The sequence below is a fragment of the Mus musculus genome, chromosome 9, assembly GCF_000001635.26.
Source record: "Mus musculus strain C57BL/6J chromosome 9, GRCm38.p6 C57BL/6J".
In the NCBI taxonomy this organism is placed as follows: Eukaryota; Metazoa; Chordata; class Mammalia; order Rodentia; family Muridae; genus Mus; species Mus musculus.
In genome coordinates, this window is record NC_000075.6 from 107,771,185 (window position 1) to 107,792,639 (window position 21,455).

Here is a 21,455-nt window from a genome sequence, read left to right on the forward strand (position 1 = left end):
TCTGAGAACCCGGATGTGAACTTTACCAGCGCTTGACACACTGTAAAACGTATAATCCAGTTCGTAGAGAAGGCATACTACGGATTACTTCCCTAGTCGTTTTACAAACATACAGAGCTAATAATTCGGTAAACTGGAAACTGAACTAGCTTGTTTTCAGAAGCCATGCCAGCACTAGAATATGAACTCCAGAACAATAGGGATATTTTGTTGTAAGACCCTGCCACAAGCAAACAAAACAACAATAAAACCAAGCCTGTGAGATAGCCTCATCAGGTAAGGCTTACTGCCAAGCCTAAAACCCTGAGTTCCATCCCTGCAATTCACAGGATGGAAAGAGAACCACGCATGAGAGTAGTCTTCTGATGTGGCAAACATGGATGTGTGTTCAAATACACCAACAATAAGTAAATGCAAAGCAGCCCAAATTCAAACCAAATCATCACCCAACTACACATTAAAAAAAAAAATCCAACAAAACAGACAAAACCCTAGAGGTTCCCCCCCCCCCTCTCTCTGCTTTTTGTGGAGATATTGTCATCCAGTTGCCATAACTTGTCCTCTGCATATGTAGTTATTAGGGAGCAGATTTCCCTCATTTTTTTTTTTAATTTTTCTTCCCTTCCCTCCCTTTTGTTTTCTTTAGAAAGGGTCTCTATAGTTCTGGTTAGCCTGGAATTCACAATGTAGACTGACCAAGATCCATCTCCTTAGTGTGGGACTGTTTCTGACCCTCCAGTTTTCACCTCCTTCTGGGATTACAAGTCTGATAAGAATAACGGTGTGCAGGAATTAGGGTGACTGAAACTGGCTAGAAATGCCTGATAACACAGCTGAAGGAACACATACTCAACATCTTTCTTTTGTATCTATGTATTCTCAGTATACAATTATGTAAATGTTAAGATATGCCCAATTATGGTTGAGTATATATAACACACTTAACCGCAGAAAATATACATTTGTCTGCAGATCATAGAAACCACTTATAGCAGGGTGTGGTGATCCATGCCTATAATCCCAGAGGTAATTGGATCTCTGAGTTCAAGGCCAGCCTGGTCTAAAAAGGTGAGTTCCAGGAAAGCCAGGGTGATATAAAGAACTCACTCACTGGTTGCTGGGATTAAAGGTGAGCCACCATGCTGCCAATTCAATTTTAAACTCAAAAGCTACTCCCCTATCCCTAGACAGATTCCATCCAGGGATGAATGGCATCCTCTCAATTGTGTCTGTCTGTTGAGTAGAATTGTTTTTGTGAGTAGATGGACTATATATCCTAGGCTATCTGGTAGTCGATGTACCAAAGACAATGGAAATTGTTCTAATTTAAGCAACACAAAAAAGCAAATATATTATTGAACAAAGTTTTAATAAAATAATCTTAAGTCTTTCATTTTAAAAACTTAAAAGCTGGAGATGGAGTGCTTGCTGCTCTATCAGGGAATCCAAATTTGGTTCCCAGCACTCGTATCAGGTAGCACACAAGCCTATATAATACCACCTCCAGGGATCCCATGCCGTCTTCTGGCCCTAAATGCACCTAAACTACACGCAGAGACAAATAAAAATAGTAAGCCGGGCGCAGTGGCGCACGCCTTTAATCCCAGCACTTGGGAGGCAGAGGCAGGCGGATTTCTGAGTTTGAGGCCAGCCTGGTCTACAAAGTGAGTTCCAGGACAGCCAGGGCTACACAGAGAAACCCTGTCTCGAAAAAACCAACCTAACCCAGTGACATAATCACTTTCATGAGTCTTTTAAAACCAACCCAACCAATCACCTCTCTGATTATGTGGCAAAAAAATAAACGATTAAATGTTTTGTCCCAGTATTGGAACTACTGCTATAGAAAAAAAGTGAAAGACATCTTTGCTTTGAGGCAATTGTAGGACTTTGTTTTCCCTATAGCCTTGAGGTGGTCAAAGAGCTTCTGAGTCTTTAATTAGTGAACCTACAATGGAGGTGTGCTTTACCTTAACAGTTACCAACACCCACAGGTCAGAGAGACTCCTTTCCCTGCTGAGATCAATGTGGTTCTTCCATGCCTGCTTTAGCACAGCTGAGCATTTCAGCATTAACTCAGATGCCTACATGATGGCATGCCTGTTCTACTTACTTTCCTTCTCTCTGTAAAAGATGTATTTATTCTATGTATGTGAGTACACTGTTGCTCTCTCCAGACACACCAGAAGAGGGCATCAAATCTCATTGCAGATGGTTGTGAGCCACCATGTAGTTGATGATAATTAAACTCAGGACCCCTGGAAGAGCAGCCAGTGCTCTTACCACTGAGCCATCTCTCCAGCTCCATTTTCTACTTTTTAACATCAAGCTCTAATCTCTACCCATTGTAGGAAAAAAAAAAACTTTAACAAAATTTATTCACATTGAAAAAAAGTTTATTTAAAAAAGTTCTAGCAGCAAGAACAGTAACAAAACAAAAGGAGAAAAGGACAAACAAAACAAAGAGGAAATTGTGTCCTGCGGGGTGTCTCCACTCTTAATCGAGTTCTTTATATCGAGCAAACATGACTCTTCGAACAGCGTCTCGGTAAGTCTCATTAGACTGTCTCTTGCTGGTTCTTCCTGGGGGACCACCCCCAGGTCCCCTCATCCGCCCTTCAATCTGCAGAACAATCAAAAGAGATCTTTAGATAAGGAAGACCACAATGTCATGCTTTCAAAATAAAGATTTCAATATTAGACACGCGTTTTAACAGAAATGAAATGGGTAAGTCTTTGCTGGTCAGCAATTGTAGAGGCCCAACCCTATCCAAATGGGCAATAAATACTTCCTCTGACCATCTTGGCTATGTGCACTCCCTGAAAATAAGCCGAGCTCTATCTTTCCAGGGAACTACATCTTAGCTATCAAAGATCTGTGCTGACAATCCCTCTCATAGATAGGGGTCTCTAATCTTTGACTACTGGCTTCCTGGCTCTTTTTAGTCACTGTGTTCCCTCAAAACCCCTACCTTTTTGTTTGTTTGTTTTTTGGTATCATTACTAGAGTCTCGGATTGAGAAGTGAGTGTTCCACCTCCTCGTCACTGGTCAGCTCTCTTGGCTCTGGCTCCTACACTGCCCTCACTGCTTGTTCCTTACACAGGAGTATGATGAACGCTATTCAACCTCCCTGCCTTCTTCTCACTGCCGGGGAAATCACCAAAGGCCCAGCACAACAAGTTATAACCCAGGATCTAGGTGGGAAGGGCCGGTGAGTTGGCTTAGTGGATAAGGGTACTTGCCATTAAACCTGAGGACCTGATTTGATTACTACAAGGTAGAGAGAGAACTGATTTCTAGAAAGTGTCCTCTGATCTCTATTTTGGGCATGTGCTCTGAGGCCAGACAGAAAAGTTAAATATATTCAAGGGTCATATAACTCCCAGGAAGACGGATTCATCTTACCTCCTCTGATGAACCCAATCCAGGATGGCTATATCCCAGGCCCGCCCCTTTCCTCCAGCCAGTGGCCTGCTGGGCACAGCCTCCTTTGCTACTAGTGTCAGTGTCTTCTTTATCAACAGGGTTACGATCACTGTAAGAGAGACAGATACTCTTCTACCACCATTTTCAAGGTGAGCTGCTGATCTCTTGCTGAGATCTGCTTCCTAATAAGTATATTAAACACAACCCGATATTCATGTAACTAGGCTTGTCCTGTGGGCACAGAGGTGACTATGACTGGGCCCTGATCATGGGAAAGAACTTGAAGACTTTGTGAATGGATATTTACAGGACACTGAGATCAGTCATGGATGTAGCAATGATGGATGTGTGCCACAGAAATACAATGAAGGGGACACGAATTTGAACAGCTATCATCAAAAGTCAAAGGATTTTAAGCAAGAAGACACCTCTGAAATGGATCTGGACAAATGAGGGGCTTATGAGCTAGAAAATGTGTAGCAGGCATATAAAAGTATTTGTCTGGTAGAGGAGTAGCAGGAACTGATAAAGACACGGTGGTTCTGAGGTCAGATTATTAAAAGAAAAAATCTTCATTAGGGCTGAGAGAGATGCTTAGCATATAAGAACACTTGACCCACGTTCAGTTCCCAGCACTTACAAGTGCTTTTAACTCTCATTTCAGGGAATTCAACACCCAGTTCTCTGGCCTGCATGGGCTCCTACATAAACATGGTGCACACATATACAACCTCCTTACTACACATTCTGTAATATTAATATATGAATATATAATCCTTGTAGGTTTATCTTATTCTATGTGTATGAATATTTTAGCTGCATGTATATGTACCCACATGTGCCTGGTGCCCATGCAGGTCAGGAGACATCGGGTTCCCTGGATTGGGGTTATGGACAGTTGCAAGAACATGTGGGTGCTGGAAACGGAATCTGAGTCCTCTAATAGAGCAATAAGTACTCATGAACACTGTCATCTCTCTAACCCTCAAATATATAATTCTAAAAACACTATCTTTAATAAACTTTCATTCCACTTATATACTTTATAGTATAAAGAAGAAAGATTGAGTAAGACAGGGGAAACAGAAGGCTATGAAGGAATTGACTGAAGGTTTAGAAGTACTAAACTGGGGTGCAATGTGGAGCCTCAGACAAGCACAAGAAGAAATAATCAAGATGTAACTGAAAACAGTTTTGTTTTTTTTAAAAAAGATTTATTTATTACTATATGAAAGTACACTGTAGCTATCTTTAGATGCACCAGAAGAGGGAGTCAGGTCTCATTACGGATGGTTGTGAGGCACCATGTGGTTGCTAGGATTTGAACTCAGGCCCTCTGGAAGAGCAGTCAGTGCTCTTAACCACTGAGCAATCTCTCCAGCCCCTGAAAACAGTTTTGTTTTATGGGATAGGGTCTTATTATGACTTGGTTGGTCTGGAATTTACTACGTAGAACAGGCTAGTCTTAAGATCCATTTGCCTGTGAATTTACAGTGCTGGCATTAAAAGTTTGAGGCACCAGAAGTGTTGAAGTTCAGAAAACAGAACTGACATGCTGGCTTATTGTGGCAGCTGAGGCACTGAGTACATTAGAGTCCAAACAGAGAAAGTGGAGGAATCAGAATTAAAGAGTACAGTGAGCAGGACCTTAGAAGATGTCTGGAATATTCCTGTAAAGGAAGAGGAAGCAAGCATGGTAGGTAACATTTGCCTTTAACCCAGATACTTGGGGGAGGGGGTGGGCGGGAAGGCAGGCTAATTTCGTCTGGTTTGAAGCCATTCTGCCTCCTTCCCTTCTGCTTAGGAACATTTTTTGTCAGTTTCTTTTTCTTCTTTCAAGGCCTCAAATACCCTTTCTTGTTATAAACAGGAGAAAGAAACTCAAGAATTATCAGTGACTCTTCAATCCCACTACTCACAAAGCAAGGTGGACTTCAAGTGTTTCTTTAACCCAGTCACAGTCTGCCTTTGGCAATCATCTCTCATTAGACCCATAAGGTAAGCATCATCAATAGTCTCTGTTTAAGTGTATCTTCTGTAAACTTAATAATTTTTGAAGTAGGGCTGGAGAGATGGCTCAGTGGTTAAGAGCACTGACTGCTCTTCCAAAGGTTCTGAGTTCAATTCCCAGCAACCACATGGTGGCTCAAAACCATCTGTAATGAGATCTGATGCCCTCTTCTGGAGTTGTCTGAAGACAGCAATAGTGTATTCAAAATATAAAATAAATAAATCTTAAAAACAAAACAAAACAAAAAAATAATTCTTAAAGTAGATTAGTACCCCACTTTAAATGGTTTCCTGATAACTTAAAAGTATGCTGAAAGTGAACTGGTCTCTAATCAGTTAGGCTGCCTCATTTCCTGTCACTCAACAACATACTCCAACTGTTTAGCTCTGTCAAACCACTTGTCAAATACACCATCTGCTTTAAAAAAAAAAGCTGGGTGGTGGTGGTGGTACATGCCCTTAATGCCAGTGCATGGTCAGCAGAGACAAGCAGATCTGAGTTTAAGGTCAGCCTGGACTACAAAGTGATTTCTAGGATAGCCAAAGTTACACAGAGAAATCCTATCTTGGAAGAAAAAAAAAAAATAAACAAAAAAAAAAAAACCAAAAACAATTCAAAAAGAACAAAAAAATCCTGTTGAACATGGTTTCCTCCCATTGAAACCTTTTCCTGTTCCCTTCCTTTCTAGCTTTCCTGTGAGCTACATTATCACTTAAGCCTTCTCTACTCTGTACATCAAATGTATGTCTTGTCTACTTTATTAATATTAATTAATTACTAATAACAATTATTAATATTAATTAATGTTAATATTAATTTCTTGCACTTAGTACAGCGGCAATACATCGCAGATTATCAGCAGACTTGATGGAATTCTGGGGTTATGATTGGGAACTGTTTGACTGGAAACAAGAAGAGGAAGTTGAGAGGTCATATTATATCCAGCAACAGTTAGCATGCAATTGGAGAATGGAGATTCCACAGAGAAATAGTCCAAGAATATGACATTATCAGGCTTATAAGAAGATATAGTGCTATTGGTAAGAGTTTTGAGGATAGCCACTTTAGCCCTGGCTTTCAGTAGCAGAAGCATTGCAGCCAGCCAACCTTCCATGAAAACATGCATATATTCAGTGTAAAAAAAAAAAAAGTGGTCAAATGGCCATGGTGGTCTTACTGGAGTCCAGACAAAACTAGCTTCCAGTAACTTTATCTCTCTCTGAGAAAGAAAGTAAAATCATTTGCAGAAAATAGTTCTATTACTAGGTCTGTAGGCAGTGGCTGGATGAAGAATGTCTGTCCTTACCTGTCTGTTTCTCTGGAGTATTTAATCCGTTTCCTTTCTGGAGAATCAAAAGATTGTAGTTTTTCCCTTCGGTCATTTCCTTTTTCTTTAAACCTTCCCTGTGGGAAACAGAAGAGGAGACCTGAGATTTCCACTTAAGAGGTTGGAGGGGAAGTTCTACCCACTCCTGACATTCTTGTGGAAGGGGTTGAGGTTAGGAAGACAGGATCTTGCTATGTTCACAGGCTGCGATCATGTGATCCTCATATTTCAGCCTTCCAAGTGCTATGTATACACATGCTTTATTGTTATGCATTTGGTCTGAGACAGGGTCTTGCCTTGTAGCTTAGGTTGACCTTGATTTTAGGAAAATTCTCTTGCCTCAGCCTCAAAGCACTGGAAGTAGTAGAGGCAAGGCCACCATTCCGAGATTGAATTAAAAAAAAAAAATGAAAGCCAGTGATGCACACCTTTAATCCTAGCACTGCAGAGGCAGAGAAAGGCTGATCTCTCTGGGTTCAAGGCCAACCTGGTCTACATAGTGTGTTCCAGGAGAGCCCAGGCTACATAGTTGAGACCCTGCCTTAAGAAAAGAAAGAGAACCGGGCAGTGGTGCCACATGCCTTTAATCCCAGCACATGGGAGGCAGAGGCAGGAATTTCTGAGTTCGAGGCCACCCTGGTCTACAGAATGAGTTCCAGGACAGCCAGGGCTATACAGAGAAACCCTGTCTCAAAAAACCAAAAAAGAAAGAAAGAAAGAAAGAGAGAGAGAGAGAGAGAGAGAGAAAGAGAGAGAGAGAGAGAGAGAGAGAGAGAGAGAGAGAGAGAGAGAGAGAGAGAGAGAGAGAGAATATATGAGAATATGAGAATACAACAAGAAAAGAAAAACCTTGCCTGAGGCAGTGGGCTCTGCAGTAGCAGTGGGTGCCTAACCTCAGGTTAGATAGCTAGTCCATTTGTTTTTACACTAAGCTTCTTCCTCCAACTTAGTTTTAAAATAGTGAAAGATGTTTTTTTCTTTTCTTTTCTTTCTTTCTTTCTTTCTTTCTTTCTTTCTTTCTTTCTTTTTTTTTTTTTTTTTTTTTCCGAGACAGGGTTTCTCTGTGTAGCCCTGGCTGTCCTGGAACTCACTCACTTTGTAGACCAGGCTGTCCTGGAACTCAGAAATCCGTCTGCCTCTGCCTCCCCAGTGCTGGGATTAAAGGCGTGCACCACCACGCCCAGCAATGTTATTTTCAGTAGATTCAATAAATCTTTCAATAGATTCAATAAATCTTTAGACCTGTACAGAAACTGAATAGAGAATAAGAGTGCTATTTATTTCACACACCCAGAGAGCAAAACATAACCTTTAAAAAAAAAACAAAATAATTTAAATAATTTACTAAGGTATAAACAATGAACATATATATTTTTTCAGCTTCTACTGTGGTTTTATTTTATATACCTTTACATAATTAGTTAATTATTATCCTCTCATTATTATACCTGGACTGCAGTTTCAGCTCCCTCCTCTTTTCTCAGTCTCTCCCACCACATATTATGTTCAGGGACCCCTTTTCTTCTCTGTCTTTTTGTAAGGAGGAATCAGTACAATATACAAAATATACACCACGGGGCAAAAAGGTTTAGACAAAGTGAGTAACTGTTCACCAGAGCTTACCTCCCGCTCTCTCCTCTCCAGATAGGCGAGCTCTTGCTCTGACTGTTTTATCTTCCGGTGAATTTCCAGGTTTTGCTGAGAAAAGAAATTTTATGAGTACAGGTCTAGGAAAACAACAAAACACGCCAAGAAATGTTTCTAGGCCTTTCCCAGAGGCTTTAGGGTGGTAACTTTTGTTCTGACTGGCTCTCTTAAATGACTAATATATCCTGCAACGAAAAATATCTAGCTGGTTCTGCCTGAGTTTCATCAATAAGCAAACTATATTCTACTTGACACACAAATTACATGGTAAACCACACAAGAGAATTTCACTCTAATTTATGTTTTTAAAATGTATGAGTATGAATCATCCAGGATTGAAGTTCCAGATGTTTCTGATCCTCCATGAGGGTGCTGGTAGAAACCGGGGGACTTCTACAAGAACCACTAGTCTTAACTACTGTGGTGGTTTGAATATGAATGCCCCCATAGCTCAGCTTTCCATCTTGACAATTATGAACTATACCCCTGAAATTGTAAGCCATCCAAAAAATATTTTCCTTTACTTTATTTATTTTTTTAATTTTTTTCCCCCTGAGACAGGGTTTCTCTGTATAGCCCTGGCTGTCCTGGAACTCACTCTGTAGACAAGGCTGGCTTCGAACTCAGAAATCTGCCTGCCTCTGCCTCCTGAGTGCTGGTATTAAAGGCATACGCCACCACACCCGGCTTTTACTTTATTTTTTATGAAGGCTTATTGTATGTAAGTACACTGTAGCTGCCTTAAGACTCATCAGAAGAGGGCATCAGATCTTATTACAGATGGTTGTAAGCCACCATGTGGTTGCTGGATTTAGCTCAAGACCTCCAGAAGAGCAGCCAGTGCTCTTAACCACTGAGCCATCTCTCCAGCCCCTAATATTTTCCTTTATAAGAGTTACCACGAGTGGGCTAGAGAGATGCCTCAGGAAGTAAGAGCATTGCTCTTGCAGAGGTTCTGAGTTCAATTCCCAACAATCACATGGTAGCTTACAACCATCTGTAATAGGATCTGATGTCCTCTTCTGGTGTGTCTGAACACAGTGACTGTGTATTGATATACATAAAATCTTTAAAAAAAAATTGTGTCACTATGTCCAAAAAAAAAAAAAGGAGTTGCCTTGGTTATGGTATTTCTTAATAGAACACTGACTAAGACAACCACTGACCTATCTCCAGCCCATGGTTTATCTTCTGATTTAAGGTAAAAATAATGGAAAAGGGGTCTGGGCAAGCCAAAGAAGAAAAATCACATGCCCCATTCTGCCTACCACTTTCCCAGCCAAACCCTAGACACTTTCACAGACCCAGAGGAATATGAAAAAGAAACACCAAGATTTTGAAAGAACAAAAACTGTTCTGAGAGTCCCTTATTCCTTGAACATGGTCTAAACTCCACAAATCTTCAGGCATGAACATAGAAGTGCTCCAGTTCGTGGTCCTCAGGCAGGTTCAGCTCATGGATTTACCACATCTTTGGCTTCTTCTTCCAACAAACTACTTTTTAATCTCTTTTCTCATTTATTAGCAATTTTGCAGGTGCTGAAATTCTTGACTCAGAATCTCACTGTCACAGACACTTAGGAGGCTGTCTATTCCAAGGGTCATCAGGAGAAATTTCTTAGAATCCTAGAAGTTTTACAAAATATGGTGGCTGGGACAAAGCAATATATTTAGGAACAAAAACAGGGTTTCTCAGGTTTTGGCAAAGAAAGACTTTTAGTTCTATACTGAGAAGTTCAAAATAGTCTCTTTAAATATGTTGCAACATCTGCTAAGAAGAACTGTGAAAGAAATTACTCTGAGAACATGAGCCCATCTAAAGGCTTTATTTCTTTATAATTTGGCTTGCTGGTTAGACTACAGGGGAGAATCAACATATATCAAAATAATGCCCTCAAATACTCCTGTGTTTACAACTTAAAGCAATAATCACTGCATGAAGAGACAGGGACTAGAATACCTATGGGATAACAACATGTTATCATACCAGGACAGAACCAGGTGAGGCTGACCAGTATCTAAGATGATTGGCACCTTATCTGAATCTCAACTGTTAGTTAATGGCAAGTTATTTATCTACAAGTCCTTTTTCTCACTACACATCTTGTGTATCTGGTTTGATAGTCATACTGCTTGTACTGGGTCTGAATACTGAAGTTCTAATATGGGAGCAGGTACAAATTTTAAAAATTAACTAATTACATGTATGAATGTTTTGCCTGTATGCATGCAGTAACCACAGAGTCCAAAAAAGGGTAGAGGCCAGAAGAGGGCAATGGAACTGGACTTATAGTCTTGTGCTGTCACCATGTAGGTACTAGGAACTGCACTCAGGTCCTCTGGAAGAGGAGCAAGAACTCTTAACTGCTATGCTCTCTAAGGCCAGGCAAAACCTCTTAATTCATAACAACTCTTGAATTAAAAACAGAAGAGTAGTAGGACTGGGGGCTGTCTCTGACGCTTTGGCCTGCCTTTGGGACTCTTTTCCTCCTCCTGGGTTGCCTCATGCAACCTTGTTGTGAGAATCAGTGCCTGGCTTCCTAGTAGCTTGTTATGCTGTATTTGGTTGATGTTCCTGGAAGGCCTGATCTTTTCTGAGGGGAGGAGAAAGGATGGAGAGCGGATCTGGAGGAATGAGAAGGTACATGGTGGGATGATACTGGGAGGAGCGGAGGGAAGGGAAACTACAGATGGGATGAAAAATGAGAGAATAAATGAAAAACTAGACAAAACAGAACAAAAAAAAAATATATGAGTAAACTAGCAATTTGGCTCAGTGGATAAAAGGGCTTGTTATGCAAGCCTTGTTGATCTGATTCACAGAATCCATGTAAAAATGGAGAGAGAACTGACATGACCATATAGCCCTCTGCATTCTACATACGTGCTCTGGCACATATGGGCACACACATATCATGTACACACACACTCAATTTGAGATGATTAAAACCAAAGGAGGTTTAAGCATCTTAATTTACAGCAATGGTAAGAGTAAAAAATGTCCTGAAATACCTTGTGCAGGTCGGACAGTTGTTGGTGTTTCGTAAGAACTTCTTTATTGGGAAACTGCCTTCTGCAGAGCAGACAAGCCAGTTTATTCCAGTCAGTGAGTTTGTCGTCTTCATTCTCTTTCTTGGTCATTTCCTCGCGAGGCTGTGCTGTGCGAGGCTGCACAGGAGGAGCCTGTTCCTCTTCTTCCTCTTCCTCATAGTCACTGTCTCCTCCATATTCACCCAGGAGACCAATCAGTGGATTTACCACCTTAGGCTAGAACAAAGAGGCTAGGGTTAGCGTTGAAATTTAACTTCCATTTTGGGGATGTTTTGATAAGGCTGTATCTTCTTTCTTCGCTCTGACTAGGTTTGGAGCATGTCCACTATCCATATGGCTCACCTCCCACATGAAAGTGACACAGCTTAGTTTGACTTTGTGAAGGCCAGGAAAACATGGTTTAGAAAAGAAAGGACAAGAACAAGACCATAACTTAAACAGAAACAGCAGGAACAGCGGGATGGCTCAGCACACGAAAGTGCAGGCTGTGTAAGCATGGTCTCCAGAGTTTAGTCCTAAAACCCACATAAAAGTAGAAGGAGAGAACCGATTCCATAAAGTTCGTCTTAAACTCTGTGCATGTGTGCAAGCACACTTAAATACAAACACACACACACACACACACACCAAGGAGACAGGGGCTGGAGAGATGGCTCAGTGGTTAAGAGCACCGACTGCTCTTCTGAAGGTCCTGAGTTCAAATCCCAGCAACGACATATCTGTAATGAGATCTGATGCCCTCTTCTGGTGCATCTGAAGACAGCTACAGTGTACTTAGATGTAATAATAAATAAATCTTTAAAAAACAAAACAAAACAACAAAACAAAGAGGAGACAATACCTGGTATGATGAAAGTGGTCGGACAACAGCCTCTGATTAGTTAGTAACACCCTTTTAGCATGTAACAATTTTTTCCCTACTATTTACACTCAAGAGGAATCTTAACTTGGGATACATAGAGTCAAAAAGCCAAAACCAGACAGAGGCTTTGGGGCTCCTTCCCCTCCCAGACCAGCCCATAATATTAGAATCAGCCTTACTGGAGGAGGACTCTCTTCCTTTTTCACAGTAGGAGGTAGAGGCTTCTTAAAAACATCTTCTAGGGGAGGCTTCCCCTCACTGGTACTTTCTTGAAACTGACCAAAGACAAAAGTAATTTTTATATGATAATCACCAATAAAAACTGGATTAAGGAGTTAGTTTTGATAAAATCAGTTTGGTTTTCCAAGTCTTCAAACATTTGCAACATGTTAGTGATTTTGAAAGAACCTTTAAAAGTATAACATTTGGGCCTGGAGTATATCAGAGTAGAGCTCTTAGCATGTGAAAAGACCTCCACCAACAAACACCTACCCAAGGAAACATTTAGTGTAACTGTGTGTTTACAACATTTTAGGTACCATATGCGGCATTAATACATAGCATTCTTTTCTTTGGTCTTTACTTACAAGCCTTCTAGATTCTAGCAGGCATTACCATTACTACTTCAAAAAGATTTAAGACTACACGCACGACTTTAATCCCAGCACTCGGAAGGCAGAGGCAGGCGGATTTCTGAGTTCAAGGCCAGCCTGGTCTACAAAGTGAGTTCCAGGACAGCCAGGGCTACACAGAGAAACCCTGTCTCAAAAAAAACAAAAAAAAAAAAACCAAAAAAAAAAAAAAAAATTAAGAAAATGTTAGAGGCAGAGACAGAATCTAAACATAAAGACAGCACGATTTGAAAATTTAACTTATTAGATGCACAGATTCAACAAAAATAAGTCTCTTAACTTTTTTCTATATTTTTCAAACAATAGCAAAAAAGTTACACATTGAACTTCAAAGAAATTCCCTCATTTTAAAAAATACATAACTGATATGAGATGATCCATATGTGGTGACCTATGCCTTTAATCCCAGCAATGAAAGGCAGGTAGATCTCTGCATCTGAGGTTGGACTGGTCTATAGAACAAGTTCCAGGATAGCCAGGACTACATAGAGAGACTGTCTTGAGGGAAGGGGTGCTGATGAGGTAATACCAATATAATTCTTCATAAAATGATCAGACAAGATGTGAACATTTTTTTAATTCTGAAATTTTATCCTAAGAAAGTAATTTAAAAAGTGAAACGTAAGCTGGGCAGTGGTGGCACACACCTTTAATCCCAGCACCCAGGAGGCAGAGCCAGAGGCAGGCAGATTTCTGAGTTCGAGGCCAGCCTGGCCTACAAAGTGAGTTCCAGGACAGCCAGGGCTACACAGAGAATGCCTGTCTCGAAAAACAAAAACAAAAAAAACAAAAAACAAAAAACCCGTGAAACGTTACAGTAAAATTTAGAGATACTAAAGCTCCTGGGACCCACCTGGAAGGAGAGAGCTGACTCCTACAACTTGTCCTATGGCCTCCACATAGAAGGTGCCCTAACCCCCAAAAGCTATTTCTGTTACAATTACACCACGAGAAGTGTACATACAGAATCACACACTAAAAGGACAAGGCATAAAAATGAAAGGTATAGGCTGACAGGACAGCTCAGATAGTGACCTGAGTTCAGTGCCATCCGTATAACGGAAGGAGAACACCAACTCTACAAACTGTCTTCTAATAACCACACACATACATGCCACGGGATGCGCCTACCAATAATAAACAGACAAACAAAAGCCCAGCCAGGCTCGTAGTAGTGGCATACAGTGCTGGACTCCATAGACAACTTGCTGGGAGGTTTCTCTTGTTCCACCATCTGAGTCCTCAGGATCAAATTCAGTTCATCAGGCTACACAGCAAGTATTTTTACACATCAAGCAATCTTGCCAGTCCTTATTTTGGTTTTTAATTTTTAAAATAAGGTTGTGAATGCGCTGGAACTTTTGTCAATCCCCCTGCCCCAGCCTTCTGAGTGTTGGGATCACAGGGATGTACCATTTGTAAAATGAAGAGAGCTACCTTATGGGGAAAAGGATAAGTGGACTACTACACCAAGAAATCAGTTTAATTGTTTTTTTGAATGCCAGACTCTCTAGTGCACCACTAAACTTGGTCTATTTTTTTTTTAAAGATTTGTTTTTATTTTATGTGTTTAAATGTTTTGCCTACATATCTTTGTGAATATGCTACTCTGTGTGAGCTCCTACATACACCATGTGCATGCCTGGTACCTTCAGAGACTAGAAGAGGGTACGGGATTCCCAGAACTGGAGCCATAGAAGATTATAAGATGACTTGCATATATTAGGAACTGAACTTGGACCCAGCCATCTCTGCAGGGTCTTACAGTATTTTTTTTTTGGTCATTTTATTTTTTTATTGGTTATTTATTTATTCATTCATTTATAAAGATTTACTTATTATTATAATATGGAATCACACTGTAGCTGTTTTCAGACATACCAGAAGAGGGCATCAGATCTCATTATGGATAATTGTGAGCTACCATGTGACTGCTGGGATTTGAACTCAGGACCTTTAGAAGAGCAATCAGTACTCTTAACTGCTGAGCCATCTCTCCAGTCCCGGTTACTATATTTATTTAAATATGTTATCCCCCACTTCCTGGTTTCCCCTCCACAAACTCCCTCCCACTTATAGTATTTTAAAAAACTGTTTTTTTAGTATGTATGGATATTTTTTACATTTTTTTTTAGATTTATTTATTTATTATATGTAAGTACACTGTAGCTGTCTTCAGACACTCCAGAAGAGGGCATCAGATCTTTTTACAGATGGTTGTGAGCCACCATGTGGTTGCTGGGATTTGAACTTCGGACCTTCGGAAGAGCAGTTGGGTGCTCTTACCCACTGAGCCATCTCACCAGCCCCCGGATATTTTAATTATATGTATGGCTATGGACCACATGCATTCCTGGTACCCAGGGAGATCAGAAAGGGAGTTCTATCCCCTAGAACTGGAGTTACAGGCAGTTGTGAGCTACCATGTGGGTTTTGAGAATTGAACCTGGGTTCTCTGGAAGAGCAGTCAGTGCTCTTAATCATTGTTCTATCTCTCCAGATGTCCCTTCCTCATTTTGTTGTTGTTTATAGAAAGTAATTTATCATTTATGTAATATATAAATATATACATATATATTATATATACACACACATATATATATACACACATACATACAAAATTTATATAGTTTATAAATTATATATATGTATGTATTTATACTTGGCTTTCTTTTTGGGACAGAGTTTCTCTGTGTAGGCCCTAGCTGGCTGTCCTGGAACTTGCTATGCAGACTAGGCTGGTTTCAAATTCTAAGATCTGCCTGCCTCTGACTCTGCATGGTGGGAATAAAAGTGTGCACAACCACTGCACCCCCACACCCCCAGTATTTTGCTTGCATTTATGTCAGTGCATACACTCAGAAAGGATTTCGATCCCCTGGAGCTAACTGGAATGATAGCCAGCTGTGGGCCCCATGTGGGTGCTGGGTATCAAACCTGGGTTCTCTATGAGAACAAGAGCTCTTTACTGCTAAGCTCTGTCTCCAGCTCTTCCGAGAGAATGTTTACAGTGACTTTACACCTTAAATCCACACCCTCTCTGCTCATAGTGGCCACGTTTTCCATGTAACTATGTGATAAACAGCGCAGACTTAATGAGCTGCCTTACCTTTGTCATTCCTCTGTCTTTTTTCTCCTTGCCATCTCTTTTAGATGTTTCTTTCTTGCTATTTGACTTTCCTTGACTGGTAGATTTCTTTTCCTTGATTTCTTCTTCATCAGGTGACTCAGGGTCCTGGGGCACATAGACTTCTTGCTGTGATACAGTATGAAAGAAGTAAGTCTACAGAATGCTTGTTTTTAAAGAATTTCAGGCTTATGGAATATACTTCCTTTCAAGGCAGCAGAAGAACCCATATCAATCTAAGAACCCATTTCAGGGGCGAATGAGGATACACGGAGACCACCACTGATGTTCCCAGAACGGCGCTGTTCTTACCTGTAATGCCACAGGGCACTGATTTTTCCATATAGGAAACAGTTCAGATTCCATAAAGTTTCCACTTTTCAAGCAAAGAGCATCCAGAGAATCCAGAGAATAAAATACTCAAAGTAACACATTATGGGTACTTTTCTCAAAAATCTACTGACAGAGCAAATTAAAAACAAAAACAAAAACAAAAAAACAAAACTAACCTGGGTGTTGGGATCATAGTAAGTTCCTGCCAAGGGGTCATAATAGTAGCCAGTAGTAGAATCATATATGTAGCAGTCAGATGATGCTACATGGAATAAAATCAGATCCAGCATTAGTTCCTGTCAAATAAAATAGTTACTGGGGGGCTTACTAAGAACAAATAAATAATTACAGTGGCCAATTCAATTAAGTAAAGAGCCTATAGGAGATATACACTCATTGATAAGTTAACAATTTCTATGCTACTTTTGTGACCACACAGATTTTAAGTAATGACTAGTAAGTCAGGGAGGAAAAAAAGCCAAGAAAACCAAAACAAGTTACTTACACTGTTGCCCTTGTCGATTTGTATCTGAAGACCAGTCTGAATTTCTGTTTCCTCCTCTCCTATCTCGAAAATATTTTTTACCCTATTAGAGAAACCAAAACTAGAGTTATGAAAGTGTACAACAGTCACTATCCTTAATGGTCACCAACTACAGGAAATTCTGTCATCCTTTTAGTTGCCTGATTATTTTAAAATAACATTCACAAAGTGTTACAGGCCTACCTGATAGTAATGCATGTGGTCAGAATGGTCCCCAGAATCATTTCTGCAATACAAAATATGACATATCAAAAGCCTGTTACCAAAAGCTACCTAGGGAATGCCCAATCATACAGATTCACTGAAATTCTTCCTCATTGTGCAGAAAAATAAACCAACCTAGATAGCAAGCAGGTTAGCTGCTCCAGATACCTGACAGAAACAACAGTGGGATTCCTGCAAAACAACTTATTGGAGCAAAACAATCAACTTAGTAGAGGTGCTAAGTCATTCTATAAACTCATCACTCTGATAAGTTATCTCCCAGGTATCACATTTTGGTCAAGATGAAGAAGGAAGGGCTGGTGAGATGGCTCAGTGAGTAAGAGCACCCGACTGCTCTTCCGAAGGTCCAGAGTTCAAATCCCAGCAACCACATGGTGGCTCACAACCATCCGTAACAAGATCTGACTCCCTCTTCTGGTGTGTCTGAAGACAGCTACAGTGTACTTACATATAATAATAAATAAATCTTTAAAAAAAAAAAAAAAGATGAAGAAGGAAGAGTAACTGAATCAGACATTCCAGGATGACTGAGGCTAGGACAATGGGAGACTACATACATTGACTTAGGATAGTAACATATGAAGATCTACGGAGAGGCTTTTTATCCTGCACATTTAAACACATCAACCAGGTGTGCTAGCTTCTGGCTGTACCCTTTGCCTTCACAAGACTGAGGCTACTCTGGGCCACACAGTGAGTTCCAGGCCAGTATGGGGTATAATGTGAGATTCTGCTTCAAAAAAAAAAAATGTATGTGTGTGTGTGTATGTATGTATATATATAAATAAAAATAAAACAAAGCACTCATAAACCCCAAACTATACCAACTTTTCTGGCCCATAAAGATAGCAGGCAGTCAAAGCCTAAAGCATTCAGGAATATTTTATACTTATCTATGTATTTATGTATGTATGCATGCATTTAGACACAGGGTCTTGCAATGGACACTTAGCTGGCCTGGAGTTTGCTATGAAATTTAGGCTGGCATTGTACTCAGACAGATTCACCTGCCTCTGCCTCCTGAGTGCTGGGATTAAAGGCTTACAACATCATGTCCAGGCTGGCATACTATTTAAAAATGAAAACTATTCTATAATTAGAATAAAGCACACTACAGAAAAAGAAAATGTATAAGTATGTACCTGAGACAGCTCATGCTGGAAGTCACAATGCCCTACTATCTGTCTCTTATCCAGGAGGAACAATTTCTTCCCTAAAATTGGAATGAGGCCTTACCTTCGTTTTCCAGTGGCCAGGTTTACAGCTACCATCTTCCCATCAATGCTAAATGGTGGATCAAGGTTCTGCAAAATCTTCACTACTCGAAGAGCTTCCTAAAGAACCAAAGACAATCTTGAACCCAAAGATAAAAAGGGCTACATCCTTAGAAAAAAAATTGAATGTAATTTTTAACTTGTTAGAAGATAAAATTACTAGGCATAATGCTTTGGAATTTTTTTTTTTTTCCGAGACAGGGTTTCTCTGTATAACCCTGGCTGTCCTGAAACTCATTTTGTAGACCAAGCTGGCCTCGAACTCAGAAATCCTCCTGCCTCTGCCTCCCAAGTGCTGGGATCAAAGGCATGCACCACCACTGCCTGGAGGTAATAATATTTTTAAAAAATGATTTGATGTGGCCAGGTGTAGTGGCATATTACTTTAAACCCAGCAATAGAGAGGCAGGGGCAGGTGATCGTTGTGAGTTTGAGGCTAGCCTACTCTACAGGTTAAGTTACAGGATAGCCAGAGTTACACAGTCTTGTCTTGAAAAAGTTCACACACACCACAAGACTGTATTAAAGCCAGGCATGGTGGCACACACCTTTCATTTCCATGCTCAGGAGGCAGAGGCAGAGGCAGAGGAGGCAGAGGCAGGGGAGGCAGGGGAGGCAGGGGAGGCAGAGGAGGCAGAGGAGGCAGAGGAGGCAGAGGCACAGGCAGGGGAGGCAGAGGCAGAGAGGCAGAGGCAGAGGGATCTCTGTGAGTTCGAGGCCAGCCTTGTTTACAGAGTGAGTTCCTGGACTATGTAGAGAGACCCTATCTCAAACAAACAAACAAACAAACAAACAAACAAACAAACAAACAAACAATCTATTTTATATATACTTTTCAGGAAAGAAGAAACGTCCTATTACTATCTAATATAAAACCAACTGTGACTAGAAAAAAAGTAATTAAGAAAAACTTAGAAAACACGCTAAAATTAAAATGTACAAGAGTTTGGTGCTTAGCTTTGTTTTTAAAGTGCATATGGAGTTCTTTTTTTCAAGACAGGGTTTCTCTGTAGCCCTGGCTGTCCTGGAACTCACTCTGTTGACCAGGCTGGCCTCCAACTCAGAAATCCACCTGCCTCTGCCTCCAAGTGTTGGGATCAAAGGCGTATGCCACCACTGCCTTAAATGAACATTAGTCCCAAAGGAGAGAATTCACTACTGATTCTTCTCAACCTCCCTCTCCCTTTATAAACTGTGACCAGGGCTCACTTTGTAGCCCAGGCTACACTTGAACTTGTCATCTATAGGCTTCAGCTTCTAGACTGCTAGGTCTCTAGGCATGCACCCCCATGCACTGCTTCCCCAAATGTTACTAGGGGTTCTTCAGTCATCACCTCATTTTAAAGCAGGAATACTCACTGCATGGGAGTCAAGGTCTATAAAACCGTAAGTGTGACCCATGGGGCCAGTCCTGTTCTTGATGATGCGGACATTGGCAGTAGTGAGATGCACGTAGGGCTCCAGCACTTCGACTATCACTTCGGGTGGAGTGGAACGATAGATACGCTTTAGCATGATTGCTGTATGAAGCACAGACAGATATTAAGGAAAGACATAAAACTTGAAGCTCCAAGAACTTAATGGCCATTTTTTAGTCTACATACTACTTTGCTCTACTAATGGGTTTTTTTTTTTCATAAATACTTCCCACTTTTCTTTTTTCTTTTTTTTTTTTTTTTAAAGATTTATTTATTTATTATATGTAAGTACACTGTAGCTGTCTTCAGACACACCAGAAGAGGGCATCAGATCTCATTACGGGTGGTTGTGAGCCACCATGTGGTTGCTGGGATTTGAACTTCGGACCTTCGGAAGAGCAGTCGGGTGCTCTTACCCACTGAGCCATCTCACCAGCCCCAACTTTTCTTTTATTATCAATACTTAAAACCAAAAATCACATCTTACTGCATTAAAAAAAAAAAAAAAAAAAAATATATATATATATAGCAATTTCCTATGTAGAAGATACAGATCCCTCTGACTAGGAAAGCTAGGTGAAGGCAACGCCTTCTAAGCTGGGCACAGCTGCTCTAGCTGTAGTGCACAGCAGATGCATAGAGGCCACTTGTGCTTCCAACCTGTCACATAATTTGACAAATCACTCACTTTTACTCTCCCCATCCTGGCGTGAATCTCCAGACCATGGCTCCTTTTCCCGGTCTCTTCGGAAAGTAAGCCCTTCCCTTCGAGAGTGAGGGAAGTATCTTTCTGTATCTCTCTTCTGATGTCCTAATCTTGACTCTTGGCCTTCCTCCCGTTTCCTGAGTTCATGCTCCTTATCAGCAGGTCGTGGCTGGTTGGGCTGTTTTTCTGAAGGTACTGGTATGGATGTTTTCTGAGGTTGAGGATAGGACACTAGTTCCTGCTTGACTTCTGTTGTAGGGGAATTTAAATAGAAAATATGTAAGACTTCATGAAACTAGCAAATACCTTTAATATCATCTCAGAAATACCTACAAAAAATTTCTGATGGTTCTTGAAGTCATTAAAAACAAATGAAAAAGGGTTTAGAGAGATGGCTAAGTGGCTAACAGTATTTACTGCTCTAGCAGAGAAGTTGGTTCAGTTCTGAATATCACATGTCAATGAATCTGTAATTCCAGTTCCAGGGAATTCTATTCCTTTTTCTGACATTTGTGCATACCAAACATTCAAGTGGTACACATACATACCCGTAGGCAAATATACACACAAATTTAAAAAAAAATTCATGGGTCTGGAGAGATTGCCTGGCAGTAAAGAGTGCTTGCCACTCTTTCCAACAAACTGCATTTGTGTCCTAGCATGTCTATGAGGCCAGGCAGCTAATATTTGTCTCTTTAACATCTCTAGCCCCTATACAAAAGTGGTTTATACTCACACAGACACATAAAAATAAATTTTAAAATAAAACACCTAATCCTAAATGGAAGCTGAAGGAATGGCTCAGAAGAAGAGCAGTCTTATATAAATAAAATAAATTTTAAAAGAACACTGATAAGTGGATATTAGCCC

At 40.5% G+C, this 21,455-nt stretch overlaps 1 protein-coding gene across 11 annotated transcripts in view; it reads right to left on the reverse strand.

Moving 5' to 3' along the window:
• Positions 1-2,374: 2,374 nt before the first annotated feature.
• Rbm6 (RNA binding motif protein 6) overlaps positions 2,375-21,455 on the reverse strand; it is a 99,800-nt gene continuing 80,719 nt past the window's right edge. For 8 of the 11 annotated variants that reach the window (XM_006511651.4, XM_030244144.1, XM_030244145.1 and 5 more), the window contains 13 exons: positions 20,568-20,834; positions 19,821-19,981; positions 18,424-18,521; positions 17,146-17,188; positions 16,924-17,005; positions 16,595-16,680; positions 16,068-16,214; positions 12,506-12,601; positions 11,426-11,680; positions 8,390-8,464; positions 6,746-6,843; positions 3,408-3,537; positions 2,379-2,623 (listed from right to left, as the gene is read on the reverse strand). In XM_006511651.4, the coding sequence (XP_006511714.1) occupies positions 2,498-2,623; positions 3,408-3,537; positions 6,746-6,843; positions 8,390-8,464; positions 11,426-11,680; positions 12,506-12,601; positions 16,068-16,214; positions 16,595-16,680; positions 16,924-17,005; positions 17,146-17,188; positions 18,424-18,521; positions 19,821-19,981; positions 20,568-20,834 (1,664 nt within the window). In that variant the 3' untranslated portion in view covers positions 2,379-2,497. Of the gene's footprint in view, positions 2,624-3,407; positions 3,538-6,745; positions 6,844-8,389; positions 8,465-11,425; positions 11,681-12,505; positions 12,602-16,067; positions 16,215-16,594; positions 16,681-16,923; positions 17,006-17,145; positions 17,189-18,423; positions 18,522-19,820; positions 19,982-20,567; positions 20,835-21,455 lie in introns of all 11 variants that reach the window. The other 3 variants (NM_011251.3, NM_029169.3, XM_006511650.4) reach the window with 2 other exon arrangements.